This window comes from Ictidomys tridecemlineatus, chromosome 5 (assembly GCF_052094955.1).
Source record: "Ictidomys tridecemlineatus isolate mIctTri1 chromosome 5, mIctTri1.hap1, whole genome shotgun sequence".
Lineage (NCBI taxonomy): Eukaryota > Metazoa > Chordata > Mammalia > Rodentia > Sciuridae > Ictidomys > Ictidomys tridecemlineatus.
Genome location: NC_135481.1, coordinates 62,196,692 through 62,211,545, shown reverse-complemented (window position 1 = coordinate 62,211,545; position 14,854 = coordinate 62,196,692). Strand labels below are relative to the sequence as shown.

Genomic DNA, 14,854 nt, shown 5'->3' with positions numbered 1-14,854 from the left:
TTTGGGTGACTGAAGAATATAACATTAATAGTGACCTTCTTTAAAATGTGGGCTTAGGAGAGGTTTTTGCTTGCTAAGTTACATTCTTGCTAGGCGAGTGTTTCACCACTGTGATACATTCTGAGCCCCCTAATAATACATTTTTAAATACTAGAATTAAAATTTTCAGTGTGGGCCTGTTTGTGCTCATGCATCCATCCCCCATCCGTCCCTCACAGGTCTTATTGCAGGGATCTAGGCAATGATCACCCAGCAGTGAAAACGAAGCCCAGGGCCTCAAGGGGCCTTCATTCTAATTGGGGAGGAAAAGACCATAGATAAATAGTGAAAGTTCTATGAAGAAAATAAAACAGGATGATGTGAATGACAGGGAAGCTATTTTGCTTCCTGAGCTGTGGATCCATTCCCTTAGCCTTCTTGCCCACCCTGCTCCCCCATGCCTCCCAGCTGGGATTTGCTGAGCATTTGAGCCTTCTGAAAAATCCTCTGTGTGGAATGTTTCTTTCTGACACTGGCTGCTGCTGCTCTGGGCAGATGGCTCCTCTGGGCAGCCTGTACACGGGCCGCTGCTCTTGGCTGGCATTTCCATAGGAGAGCTGGGCCATGCCTTGAAGCCCTGAGGGATGGTCCTGTGAGGGTCAACTTTGACCTTCAAGGACCTTTGTGTGTATACTGCCAGAACTTGCCTGAGAAAGGGACTGGGAGCCTTCAGTAGCTCTGAGAACCAGTTCTGACCTTCACTGATTATCCATCTATCAATGTGCATCCTTCTGGCTTCCTATTGATTCTCCAGATGCCATCCCAACTATCCAGAAGCTTGGAAAATGGTAGTGTCCTTAGGGGTGCCTGGAGACGGCCTCTGAGGAGGAACAGTGTGCTGATTAGGGATGAAGACTCTGGAGCCATCCTTGTGGATTTTGAATCCCAGAGTTGTTTTTGTAGCCATTAGTTATAGGCCAATTAGCCTCTTGCTTCCTCACTTTCCCCATCTGTAAAACGGGCTGGAGGACTATCTGAGTCAATGCATGAAAAGCGCTGAGAAAAGTGTTTCGTTATTATTGTGACAGGAGGTGAGGTGAGGACCCCATCTAGGCCTGCAGTGTCCCTGATTTCAGGGGGTCCTCCTGGGGGGTACCCACAGCAAGAATGGTCGAGGTCAGGGGCATCTGAGCCCACCAGTGGCCACGAGCGTTCCCTTCTGCTTGCTTTCCTTCTAGCCCTGAAGCAAGCCTGGGTTTTCCTCCTCCTACCCTGAGGACTGTAGGGAACGCTCAGGATGATCTCCGGCCTTACTCCAGACGGAGAGAGCTGACTCACTGACTCCACTGATCCTCGTGTGGAGTCCACCTGGGGATGGGATCCAGAGTCTCAGAAGCTTTGCCCTAGGGGCCTCCTACAAGGCCTATGTGTCTCCCCAGAGAATGGATTTAGGTGCCTGGGGACAGGGAGTGAAGCTTGAGAAGCAAATGGGGTGAAAGAAATCCTGTCCAACCTGGCTGCGTGGGAGGGGAGGCTTGATCTTCCAGCAAATTGCTTTTCTGGACAAAAATTCCCAGAGTCATTATGCTGTGGCACCTTAGCTTCCTGGAATTAGATGAGAGTTTTTGGCAAAACCAAGGGCAATCATTCCATCTGGCATTGCCTCCAGCCCATCTCAGGCCTCCTATGGCAGTCTCACCTGCTCTCTGCCCTGAGCCACCCTGTGGATGAGCTCAGCAGGCTCTGAGAGAGCAGCAGGTGAGACCCCTCATCTCACCTGGAAGCAAGTGTCCATGCACACACAGGTGGACAGGCCCTCTTTCACCCTTTCAGAGCATTTCAGAGCAGGACACTGAAAGCCTCCTCTCCCCTCCCCATCACCTGTTCCCGTGGACGGTAGTTGGCTGCTCTGGCCAATCACCTCGAGCCCTCTGCAGGAACACTGTGTTCCTAGCCCTTCATCATCAAGCATGAGGGCTCTTGGAATCGAGTGTTAGTTCCCAAAACCCTACTTGTGAAACCATCCGCTCCTCTCCAGATGCTTTTTCATGCTTCTAGTCCTGCCATGCTTGTCCTCTTTACTCCACCCTGAATTTTCTTTCCTGGGCTGTCCTGACCTTGTGTCGCAGTCCTCAGGATGGTTGTGTTTGTCACCAGAGAAAAGAGGCCAACATTCGTGGAGCTGCTGGTTCTAGCCACGACAGGCTCTCCCAGGGCTCTGGTTCCAGGGCTGAGCAAGGAGGTATGGGAATGGGCCCAGGGGCAAAGGGGGCTGGGGGGCAGGGCAGGGAGTTGGGGCCTGTGGGGTCCAACAGAGGGTGGTGAGCTTGTCCTGGCTCAAAGGTTAGGCACAGGTCCTGTGATGATAAGGAATGGGATTGGGAGTGGAGCTAAGAACACGAACCGGGAGTCCATGCCCTGTACCTTATCTTAACATCTCCCACCACTCTGAACCGTAGCCTCCCAGTGACACTGTCTCATCTTCCTATGTCTTCACCCCTATCTTCTGCCCCCAGCCAGGTCTTTCAGTTGCCCCCAACCGTCTTGTGTGGACCAGCTGTGTTCTCCTGACACAACCCCTCGGACAAGGTCTGACCTTGCCTAGGTATGCCTCCCCCTGCCCCCACCTACCCAAGTGCTTCCTGCTGCCCAGAAATAGAGTCCGGTCCTGGGCTCCCCCTGTTCTCACCTCCCAGCCTCTCTTCTGTTTAGAGCCTGCCCTCTTTAACCCCAGGTTCCTCTCTCCCTTTGATGGCTACCCCTTTTATCTTGCTTCTGCTGACAAGGTTTTGGGGTCCCCTTCTTCCAGGTCACCTGGGAGCCTCTGGTTTGTTCCTAGCTGGAAAACCATTCTTGGTCACCCCAGGAAGATGAGATCAGAGACAAGGAGAGCATGGTTTAAAATCAGCACCAAGGTGGGGTCTGGTAGGAGAGGAGATCCGGGAATGTCAGGAGTGAGAGCCCCTTTCCTACCCAGGATGCCGGGCTGCCTTTTCCTCCTGGGGAACAGGGTTTGTGTGCAGATCAGGTGGGCAGGACTGAGATAGGGCAGGAGGCCCAGGGATCTCTGAATCACTGTTCCTGGACCACCCACCTCAGGGCTATCAGCCTTTCTTGTGTTTCCCTAGAGCCTGAGACTGTTCTGGCTCACCTGGGTAGTGGGGGTTCAGGATAAAATGAGAGTTTGAGAGAATGCACCAGGAATGTTCACCCTTTTATTCTACCCTCTCTTCAAGCCTAATCCTAATGCACCAGGAATGTTCACCCTTTTATTCTACCCTCTCTTCAAGCCTAATCCTAATGCACCAGGAATGTTCACCCTTTTGTTCTACCCTCTCTTCAAGCCTAATCCTCAGAGGACTGGTTCTGATGTCCTTCCCTTTTAATTCAGCACCCCACCGCCACAGGTCACTGGAAGCTCCCACTGACTGTCCTAAGCTTTGTACCCCGAGGGAGTGCTGTATGTGGGATTATTGTTTTCACAAGGTTTCTTAATTCATTGGCTTGGTGCTCTAGATAGGGGGAAAGATCTAACCTGCTTGGCAGGTGAGGGCTTCGGGCACAGAGATCCTGCCTCAGGTAGGAGATGGCTCAAAGCAGAAGGGCCTGTCCAGAAGCCTGTCTCTGTGCCAGAAGGGACAGCTACACTTTCTGGAGTGTTTGCTGTAGTAAAGAAGTATGTGTGTATACCCTGTTTATTTATTTTTATTTTTAGCTCTACCACTGAGCTATATCCCTAGCCCTTTTTATTTTGTATTTTGAGACAGTGTCTTGCTAAATTGCCAAGGCTGGCCTTGAACTGGGCAATCCTGCCTTAGCCTCCCCAGGGAGTACAGGCATGCACCACCACGTTCTGCCAAGTACTACATATCTAGCAGCTCATTCATCTTCACAGTAGCCTGTGATAGTTACTCCATTATCCTTCTTTTATCTGTAAGGAAGCCGAGGTGTGGAACAATCAGGTAACTTGCCTTAGATCCCTCAGGTGGTGAGTATCAGTCAGGACTCAGACCCAGGCAGTTAGGACCCAGGCCCTTGAGCTTAACCCCACCCCACATTCAGGCCTGGGTCATAGTTTGTTGTTGGGAAAGACTCAGGAGGGAAGAATCTGCATTAATTTTACTGACTTCAGAGTTCCTGAGGTCCATTTGTTTGGCAAATTTCTTGAACATCTTTTGTATACAAGATCCAAAGAATATTAAGACATATTCATTAACAAAGTTTTTATTTTTTTTTTTCCCCTTCAGTCCTAAGGATTAAATCCAGGGCTTGCACATGCTAGGCAAGCACTGTATTGTTGAGCTACATCCCCAGCCCCAGCAAGCATTTATAAGATAACATTTTATTTTTACTTGCTTCTTAGGAAACATTTTAAGATCATACATAAAACAAGTACAAGGAAGAATCACATATGTTTTTACCATCCACAGGTGATTTTTGCTGATTTTGGTGGGGGGGTATTTACATGGATGTACACCTTTGCAAAATCAGTCATGTTAAATACTCAGTTTTGAATCCTGCCCTTTTCTTTTAATATTGTAAGAAATGTTTCTCAAGTGGCTACTCAAGCTGGGCTTCAGATGAATCATGACAAAGCCTTGTGCTTCTGTAGCCACAGACAGGTAAGCAGAGAGGGCAGCAGACAACTCTGGGGTCTTGGGGAGGATTGTGGGTTCATGGGCCATGGCGGATGATGGCAGACGGGAATAGCATCCCAGGTAACAAAAGCTGCAAGGTAGAGATTCAGAGGTCAGGCTCGAAGGCAGTGCTGGGTTGTGAAGGGCTTTGCTAGCCATCCTCAGGGTTGGTGATATTGGTAGGTTTCAAGTGGGGAGAAACCTCAAGTGGCATTTGAGACAGATTGGCTTTCTATACACATCAGTCCTGTGATTTGAATTGAGAGGGGGCAAAGTGGGGAGACTTTCAGAGTTATCCAGGTGAGACATGAGGAAGGCTTGAACCAGAGTTAGCAACAATGAGAAGAGAGGAATGAGGAGGAGACTGATTCCAAAGAGATGTAACAAATAGAAAGGGCAGGAATTAGTGGCTTTGCCATATGATCTGCCTTGACCAATGAGATAGCGGGATGCCTTAATCAGGCTTTAAAATTTGGATTATCTTTTTATTGTTGAGATTTTTAAAAAGGATTTTAATATTAAAATTGTTTTGAATTGACACATAGTAATTGTACATATTTATGGGTTGCAGTGTGACATTTTTTTAGTTGTTGATGGACCTTTATTTTATTTGATTATTTATACGTGGTGCCTCACACAAGAGGCAAATGCTCTTCTGCTGAGCTACAACTCCAGCCCCAGTGTGACATTTTAAGACATGTATACAATGTGTAATGATCAGGTCAGGGTAATTGGTATATCCATCACCTCAAATATTTATCATTTTTTGAGAACATTCAAAATCCTTTCTAATAGCTGTTTTGAAATGTATAATTAATTGTGGTCAACCACAGTTACCCTGCTGTGCTACAGAACATTAGAGATGATTCCTCCTATTCTGCTCTACCCTTATACCCATTAGTCATCGTCTCTCCCGCTATTCCTTTCCCCTCCTTGACCAGAGTCCTGATAATGTGTAGTTGGGCCTGCTTGCTCTTGTGCTGCTGTCCTTACCTAGAAGGGTATGCCCAGCCTAGTCCAGTTGGCCTCGCAGGAAGACAAAAGACTGGCGGAGGACAGCCACCCCCTAAACGTCCCAGCCAAGCATAGAACAGAGACCCAGATGACTCACAGCCTCATGATCAAGGCCAGCCAAGATCTGCCAACCCACAGAGCTGCAATAGTAAATGATAGGAGATTTAGGCTAGTTTGGGAATGATTGTTAGGTGGCCATTGCTAACCAATTAGAAAAAGTTCTTATTCTTGTGTTGAATGTGCAACTGAGTACCGGGCACCATGCCAGGGACTGGGATGGCAGTGCTGAACCACACAAATAACCTTACTCAGAAACTTGGGTTGGGGGTTGGTGGGGGGTGGGGGATGTGAAAGGGGAAGAGAGAGTGATTCAGGGCCTCTGGCTTCTAACTGGGTGCATGGTGATGTCATTAATCAGAATGGGGTTAGAGGAGGAAAATAGGTTTGATGGGGGGAAAAAGAATGAATTTGATTTAGGGAAGGAGACATTTAGGTGGAGGTGTCCAGGAAAGAGCATGATATAGCCAGGTGCGGTGGTGCACCCCTGTAAACCCAACGACTTGGGAGGCTGAGCCAAGGAGGATCACAAGGTCAAGACCAGCCTAAGCAATTTAGCAAGACCTTGTCTCAAAGTAAAAAATGAAAAGGGCTGGAGATGTAGTTCAATGGTAAAGTGCTCCTGGGCTCAATTCCCAGTACAAACACACACACACCAAAAAAAAAAAAAAAATGCTAGGAAGAGCACAGTGCAATGCATAAGGGGAAGCAGGTATCGTTGCAACATGGCCTGTGTTATCTGAAAGATGAGGCTGGCATTCCCAGACAGGTGGGCAAACTGCAGATATCATTTTCTTAACCTCTCAGTTCCCTGGCCCATCTTGGAAAAGGGATGACACATGTTAAGCCAAAAATTCTTTGGAAGCTGGCAGAGTTTTTCCTATTCTTTTTTTTTTTGTACCAGAGCCTTGAGCATGCTAGGTAAGCACTCTATCACTGAGCTACATCCCCAGCCCTTTTTATTTTATTTTGAGACAGAGTCTCACTATATTGCCATGGCTCACCTTGAACTTATGATCCTCCTGCCTCTGTCTCCGGGATTGCTGGGATTAGAGGTGTGCACTCCCATGCCTGACCAGAGCTTCCCATTTTTGTTGTAATCCTGAACTCTCCCATATCCCCCTCTGCCTAAATAGGACATATCATTTAGAGAGTTCTGCTCAGGAGAGACCTGTGCCAATGATCGAAAAAAGGAACTGAAAAACAGCCACTGCTCTCAAGGAGTTCACAGGCCAAATCACAAGGGCATGCACATCAAAAAGTAAAAAAGTTGGCATCTGATAATGGGCCTAATCAGTGGTCCAGACACTCTCTGGTAGAGGAAGAAGGGAAATCTGAGAGGCCTGTGGCCAGGCCAGGCTTCAGGGAAACAGGATGGGATGAGAGCCAGTCCCTGAAGGCTGCTGAGGTTTAAAAAAAAAAAGGAGGGGGATGGAGAAGGAAAGGGGAGCACTCTCTCAATCCACTGGTTTCCCCTCAACATTGAAACTAAACACCAAAATTCAATTTAATGTAGCAGTTAAAGACAAAATGTGACCATAATGGGTATTACTTTAGGTGTCTTGTTAGGATGGCCATTATTGGGGAAATAAAAACAAACATTGGCCAGGATGTTGAGAAACTGGAACACTTGTGCACTGCTGCAGGCAATGTAAAATGTGAAGAATGGTGTGAAAGTTCTTCAAAAATTAACCATAGAATTACCATATGATCTAGGCATTCTAATTTTGGGTACAGACCCAAAATAATTGGAAGCAGGGTCTTGTAGAGATGTTCAGACACCCATATTCATAGCGTTATTTATAGTAGTCAAAAGATGGAAGCAACCTCAGTGTCTATGGACAGAGGAGTGAACAAACAAAATGTGTTCCATATAGCTGATGGAATTTATTCAGCCTTAAAATGGAAGGAGATTGAGACACGTGCTTCATTATATGGAGGACATTATGCTCAATGAAATAAGCCAGTCACAAAAGACCAAATACTGTCTGATTCCAGATTCCAGAGGAGGATATGGGAGAGTTCAGGATTACAACAAAAATGGGAAGGTGAGGTACCTCCAATTTATGGAGACGGAGCTGAGGGAAGAAGGAATGGGAAGTTAGTGTTTCATGGGGACAGAGTTTCTTTGGGATGATGAAAAGGTTCTGGAGGTGGATGGTGGGGATTTCTGTACAACAGTGTGAATGTGCTTAATGCCACTGACTTGTACACTGAAAAATGGCTAAAATGGTAAGTGTTATGGACGTGTTATGAAGAGAGGGAAAGGTGATAGTTTTCTTAGATTTCAGAAGTGAGAATGACATGGGGCTATTTGAGAAGTGAAAGAAGACATGGGATCCCAGTGGATGGACCTGGTGAGAAGAGAGCTAGTAGCCTAGAAGTGGGAGTGGGTGGTGGGCCAGGACAGACAACACTTCAACTGATTACAATCAATCAGTCAATCAAGTTTAAGTGTACTAGACACCCCCAGAGTTCATCAGAGGAAGCCAGTGAGCTGGTTGTTTTCTTCCATTCATTTCTCATGCCCACTGCCTAAGGAAGAATAGGCAATACAGAAATGAACATGGAGTAAGGTCAAGAAGACAGCAGGCTCCCAGGGTCGCAGCGGGGCCCTCCTGTAATCCCAGCCTAGGAGTCTGAGGCAGGCAGATCCCAGTTTGGAAGTCAGCCTTAGCAACTTAGTGAGGCTGTAGGTAACCTAGTGAGATTCTGTCTCAAAGTAATAAAAAACGTAGAGGGCTGGGGATGTGGCTCAGTGATTAAGTGCCCTTGGGTTCAATCCCTGATACCAAAAAATGAAAGAAAAAGGAAGAAACTGACAGAAGACGGTAGGTAACCAAGGAGGAAGGAGAAAGGCAGGGTTAGGTGTGATGAAATCCCCTCCAGCCTGATCACCCCAGAGGCGTGGGCTGGGCGGTGGGAAGACAGCAGCAGGGGCCTCCTCCCTCATGCATCTCCTCTGTGTCCCAGCAGCAGGCTCCAGGGGGCACCATGGCTTCTGCGGAGCCGCTCACGGCGCTGTCCCGCTGGTACCTGTACGCCATCCACGGCTACTTCTGCGAGGTGATGTTCACGGCCGCCTGGGAGTTCGTGGTGAACTTTAACTGGAAGTTCCCGGGCGTCACGAGCGTGTGGGCCCTCTTCATCTACGGCACCTCCATCCTCATCGTGGAGCGCATGTACCTGCGCCTGCGGCGCCGCTGCCCGCTGCTGCTGCGCTGCCTCATCTACACGCTCTGGACCTACCTGTGGGAGTTCACCACGGGCTTCATCCTGCGCCAGTTCAACGCCTGCCCCTGGGACTACTCCCAGTTCGACTTTGACTTCATGGGCCTCATCACCCTGGAGTACGCCGTGCCCTGGTTCTGTGGGGCCCTCATCATGGAGCAGTTCATCATCCGAAACACCCTCCGCCTCCGCTTTGACAAGGATGCCGAGCCTGGGGAGCCCGGGGGGCCGCCAGCCCTGGCCAACGGCCACGTCAAGACTGACTGACTGTCCGGGAACAAGTGGGAGGGCTTGGGGGAGGTCTCTTAGGGAACCCAAGGACAAAGAGACCAAGCTGTCAGGGTTACCCCTTCTGTTCAGCACAAGCCCCTCCCGGAGCTGGGCCTTTAGCTCGTAGGGCACACACAGCCCCATACCCTCCAGGGTGGGATAGTGTTAGGAGGTGGGGTGTCTAGGCAACAGAAGGACATTGGTAAGGTACATGGATCTTGGCCCCAGTCCAGGGGCTGGTGGCAGGAGGCTTCTGGATGGGCAACAGTTGGACTACACGGTCGGCTTTTTTGGAAGAAGCAGGATCTATCCTGGCTAAGGGTCATTGAGAATGGGGCAGCGGGTGGGAGGCAAGCTCTGAGGAGGCTTTGGGCTACTGCTGCGGTCACCTTCCTCCCACTTGCCTGGATTTATTTGGGCTTTGGCTGGTTCCATTAGGCAATATTCAGGTGCTTGCTTGCAACCAATACCTCCCTGGGGGCCTGCTGAGCTGCAGCCTAAGAGAGACTGAGCAGCCAGGAGGCTGCTTGGCTACCATGCTAGTCTGCAAGGGCTGGGAAACCTTTCCCTGGCTCCTCTCCCCTCCCCCAGGGTCCTGCTCTGCTCCCTTGGCCTTCTGGGGGCCCCCGTGGTGCTGGATTCCCACCAACCTTGGGCTTTGGGAGGTTTCAATCCCTGTGTGTTCGGTGGTGTTTCCCCTTTTCTTTCTTTTTTTTTAAAGCCTTTATCACTAGTGCCCCTTTTATCCATGTCAGCCACCTGCCCCATTCCCAATTTCCTAACCAACACAGCAGTGGCCAGAGGTAGAACCCTGACATAGACTTCACCTGCCTTCTCCGGTCTTGCATCCACTGCTCTCACTGGCCTGATGACTGGGGAGGCCCAGTCACTAGTTCTGCCTCCCTGGCTATTGTCTGATGAGCAGTGTCCCCCTCCCTGCAGGCGCCCTGCTGAAAATGAATTGTGTCCCCCAGAATACAGTTGAGCCCAGAGGGGCCTTGTGTATCCACATTGGAACCTAGAGGCAAATTAGCTGAATGGGGAGTGGCGGAGGCTGAGCTCTAGGTCCTGTTTGCTGTCACTGGCTTATGTTCTAGGCAGTCTAGCTTTCTGGGGGGCGGACGAGCAGGTATCCAGTGTTGGAGACCCATGGAGAATGAGGAAGGAAAAAAGGACTGTGGAAGGCTCTCTGGAGCCTCTTTCATGGGTCAGGACTAGCTCTGGTTCTACTGTGGCCCCAGCTCTGCAGCTAAACCTCAGGGCTGCCCCCACCTCCAGCAAGGCTGACCCTTTGAACTTGCTCCTCACAGTGTTAACCCTGCTGTGCTCGTGGGCATCGTCATCTTGATTCTCTCTCTTTTCCCCTGCAACAGGTCCATTGCTGGCAGTGGACGGGTGAAATCCTCACTCCAAGCCTCTCTGACTCTGTCTGCCTACACTCTGAGGAGAGGGGTCCATCAAAAACCAAACCATTCCATGGGACATGGTTTCATCTTGACCACTAGGACCGAAGTAGAAATTATCCTTCCCCTTCTTATAGACCATTAAAAAGTGGCTACCACCTGGGGAGAGAAATTCCTCTTCGTGGCTGTTCCCCTGGACTGTGCAGACAGCAGGGGTGTCCTGGGCTGGGAGATAGTCTGGTAGCCTTTGTCTGAGTTTGTCCCGTCCAGGGCAGGATGTAAGGTGTTTCCATGTCTGTTTCCTGTGCTGGCTCCTCAAATTGAGAACTGCATCCTGTGGGTGATGGTCCTATTATTGTGGCCCTAATTCTAGGATTTTGGGGGTTACAGGGAGTCAGATTTCCAGTGAGGGTATATTGCTGTCCATATACAGATGGTTCCTTATTGCCGGACACTCATTTTCTTGGTCCCCCCAATTCTGTGGTGTCTCATTCTCCTGCACCCTAAAGACCCTCCAGCCACCACCTTTACATTCCCCTTGTACAACTGAATTCAGTGGCCAGAGACCTCAGGGTCTCCCAGCACAAGCCCTCCCTACTTGTCAGCTAGAGCAAGCCCTTAGATGGCCTGCCAGGTCTCACCACTCCATATGTTGCCTTGTGGGCATTCCTTGGTCCCATTTTCTCTCCTGGTCCTATAAATATCAAATGCAGGAGTTCCCGGAGTGAGCATGCATCCCTGGCACCATTCTGTATTGTGGGCCTAGGTGTCCCATTGCTCCTATGTCCTCTTATAGGGCACCGAGCCCCCAAGAAGAGAAGGCTACAACCCTCAGCCTGACCACAGAATCTGCAAAGTTCAGATCTCACCAGGAATAGTAGAACCACCATTGCTTTTTGGGGGGCCAGGTATCTTCAGGTGTCCAATCCTTTAGTGCTCAGGGCCTTAAAGTTTGGGGTAATCCTAGCCCTGCCAAGCAGCGAGGGTGCTGGTGGAGAGAGTCTGCTTGCTCTTTAGGAACCTCTGGTGTCCTGGGCCATTCCAGACTGTGGCACCGTCTCTCAAGTTAGATTGCAGATGTGCTGCTTCTCACAGTTGAGCTGCTTTGAATGTCTGCTAGGTTTCCTGTGCTGTCCTTCCTCAGTGCCAGTGAGTCACAATGGCCTATGCTTATTCATAGCAATAATATTTAGAGGGTGCCCATGAAGCCCTTTTGTCCTGGTCCCTCGCTCTGCATGGGTCTCCTGGTGAGGCAGCTGCTGAGTGGGTCAGCTCGTGTGACAGCCTGTGCTTAGGAAACTCTTCACTGCAGAACACACACCAGGGGAGACAGGCTGGGGAGAGGCCTAGTCCTTGAGCTCTGGCTAAGGCAGGGAGAATGCCTTCCCCCCTGAGGCCACCCAGACTCTGAGGAGCTGCAAAAAGGGGCTGTTGAAGTGGTTGAGACCGTCTTCCCATTGGGCAACTCCTGAGAAAGTCACATAAAACTGGTTTGTGTGCCCATTGCCTGCTGTGTCTCCGTTGGTCTCTGTCTTTTCCTTTTCATATCTAAAATCAAAATATACTGGTGTTTGTGTTCCAGAACTGGCTCTTGTCCCTTTCTTCTACAGAGGAGCTCCTTTCCCAGAGGTTACTGAAGGCCTGGCCCTTTACACCTGACACCACACTATCCTGAACCAGGAGGGCTGATGTGGGGGTGTGGGGTAGGTGACACTCCCTGCTGGTCCTTTTCACTGGCTCTGCTCTGGCCCTCTCTAGTAACCTGATTTCACCCCTGTGCACCCTGCCTTTTGTGTAGCATAATTCTGGTCCTGTCTTTTGTCCCAGGCCATGAGACAGTTGAGGAATACTGGGAAGTACACAGATTGCTGCACTTGCCCATGAGATGAACTTCTCTTGAACACACTGGCCATGAACTGGAATGTCCCATGGGTTGGAGGGCCTGAAGGAGGAAGCGGAGGGTACCCCCAAAGAGCTAAAAGACCATAGCTGCTTTGCATCACATTGAAAAGAAACAGTTGTGCCTTCCTCCCTGACAACTCTGCTTTCCCTGAGAAGCCCTTTGTGGCCAGTGGCAAGTCCTCCCAGAGGCAATGTTTAGTTCTGGCCCCTCCCCCACCATGCCCTTCCCCATTGACCTACGTCCAGGAAGAGGATGGAGGGTTCAGAAGCTGCTCAGTCCCTCTAACTAAACCCAAAAGGCCTGGACCCCTGCTATCTTGCACACTCATGTGGCCTCTTGCCAAGCTATGGAACACAACCATATGTGATATAAATCAATGAAAAGGCCCTCTGTCCCCTGCCCATTTAAAGTATTCACTTCTTTGAAGGCTTTTCCTATTATAAAATGAGATTGCAGAAAGCCCCAGTAGTCACATGTCAATATACACAAATCTGTAAGGTGATTTTCTTAGAGTAGGATTTTATAGAAAGACAAACACAGGGAACAGAGTTTACTTTATGGAGCTTCTGAAGAGGCAAGAGGCAGGGCCTGGACTGAGTGGGCCCAGATGGCTTCTTTTTTTTTTTTTTTTGTACCCGGGATGATTGGACTCAGGGGCACTTGACCACTGAGCCACATCCTCAGCCCTATGTTGTGTTTTATTTTGAGACAGGGTCTCACTGAGTTGCTTAGCATCTCACTTTTGCTGAGGCTGGCTTTGAACTTGAGATTCTCCTGCCTTAGCCTCCCGAGCCACTGGGATTACAGGTGTATGCCACTGGGATTACAGGCGTGTGCCACTGTGTCCCACTCCAAATCTCTTCTTAACTAACCAGGCTCAGTGGATGCCTTCCTTTCTCAGTGTTTTTCTTCCTCCTCTGTCTCTCCTTCACCCAGTCCAAAGGGACCTTCTAAAGACATTTCATTGACAGAAATGCCCCAGGAGAGAGCTAATGCCAAGGTTCTGTATCTCCTGAAATCTGCCTGGTTTTTTGCAAAAAACAAATGCTTAATAACTATGAATAAGCCAGGAGTAATATTGCCCACCTGTGATATCAGAAGTGGAGGCAGGAGGATCACAAGTTTGAGGCCAGCCTCAGCAACTTAGAGAGACGCTGTCTCAAGATAAAATAAAAGGGGCTTGGGATGTAGCTCAGCTGTGGAGCACTGCTGGATCCATTCCCCAGTATCTCCCAAAACAAAACAAACAGGGACAAATGACCATAACCTTGACTTTTCTTCCTGGGTGGCTGTCTCAGAAAGATGCATTGTCTATACCGCATCCTGGTGCAACCATGGAACTGGTGGACTGCCTTGGTTTGGCGAGCAGGAAAACAGGTACAGGAAAGAGGAGCCACTGGCCAAAGGTGAGAGGAGCCGGGTCCTGTTTTAACTGTGGCAGTAGTTCCTTCCACTGTTAGCATTGTGACCACAGGTACTGTGATTAGGCACTGTGCTGAATGGTCTATATGTATTCTCTCATTTCCAATAAAAAATCATTATGTCTATATATTACAGAGGAAGTCTGCTGGCAATCAGTTTGAAACCTTGGATTTATCTCATTTCTTTGCAAACCACCCTTTCCTTTGCTTGAGATGAGGTCTCATATGTTGCCTAAGTTGGCCTTGAACTTGGGATTCTCCTGCTTCAGTCTTTCAAGCAGCTGGGGTATCAGCACGTGCCACCTGCACCCAGTTTTGCAAATCACTCTGGTTTCAATATAAACAGAAGACCTTTCAGGGAACCTTTGTGACCAGTCGGATGCCCTTAGTGCTTGATGAAATTCAGGATGCCTTTACAGTCCAACTCACATGCTATTTGCAAAGTTTAAACGATACGGATCCACCAGGTGGTAAAAGGCCCTGAGTGAGGATGAAGCTTCTTAGATAGAGATCCGGGTTTCTTTAGTTTCCCAAGGCTGTGGTAACAAATGACCACAAATCAAGTGGCTTAAAGCAAGAGAAATTTATTGTCTCATGCCTCCAGAAGCCAGAAGTCTGGACTCAAGGTGTCATCAGGGCCATGTTCCCTGCAGAGGCTCTAAGACAGAATGTCCTTTGCCTCTTCCAGCTTCTGGTGGCTGTTGGGGATGGTTGACCCCTAGGCTTATGGCTTAGCATTCCAATTTCTGCCTCCACACTCACATGGCCTCTTCCTCTTCTGTCTTTTATAAGGACACTTACTGCCTTAGTTAGCTTTTTGTAACTCTAATAAGTACCTGGGATAATCAATTTAAAGGGAGGGGGCTGGGGATGTAGCTCAGTGGTAGAGCACTTGCCTGGCTTGGCATGTGAAAATCCCTGGGTTCAATCCCCACTATG

The 14,854-nt window shown here is 49.2% G+C and overlaps 1 protein-coding gene across 7 annotated transcripts in view; it reads left to right on the top strand.

The window, feature by feature from the left end:
• The window catches only part of Tmem229b (transmembrane protein 229B), a 41,722-nt gene extending 29,547 nt beyond the window's left edge, over positions 1-12,175 (top strand). For 6 of the 7 annotated variants that reach the window (XM_078050099.1, XM_078050098.1, XM_078050097.1 and 3 more), the window contains exon 2: positions 8,664-12,175. In XM_078050099.1, the coding sequence (XP_077906225.1) occupies positions 8,682-9,185 (504 nt within the window). In that variant the 5' untranslated portion in view covers positions 8,664-8,681 and the 3' untranslated portion in view covers positions 9,186-12,175. Of the gene's footprint in view, positions 1-2,495; positions 2,585-8,663 lie in introns of those variants that run through there. The other variant, XM_040274500.2, reaches the window with a different exon arrangement.
• Positions 12,176-14,854: the final 2,679 nt, after the last annotated feature.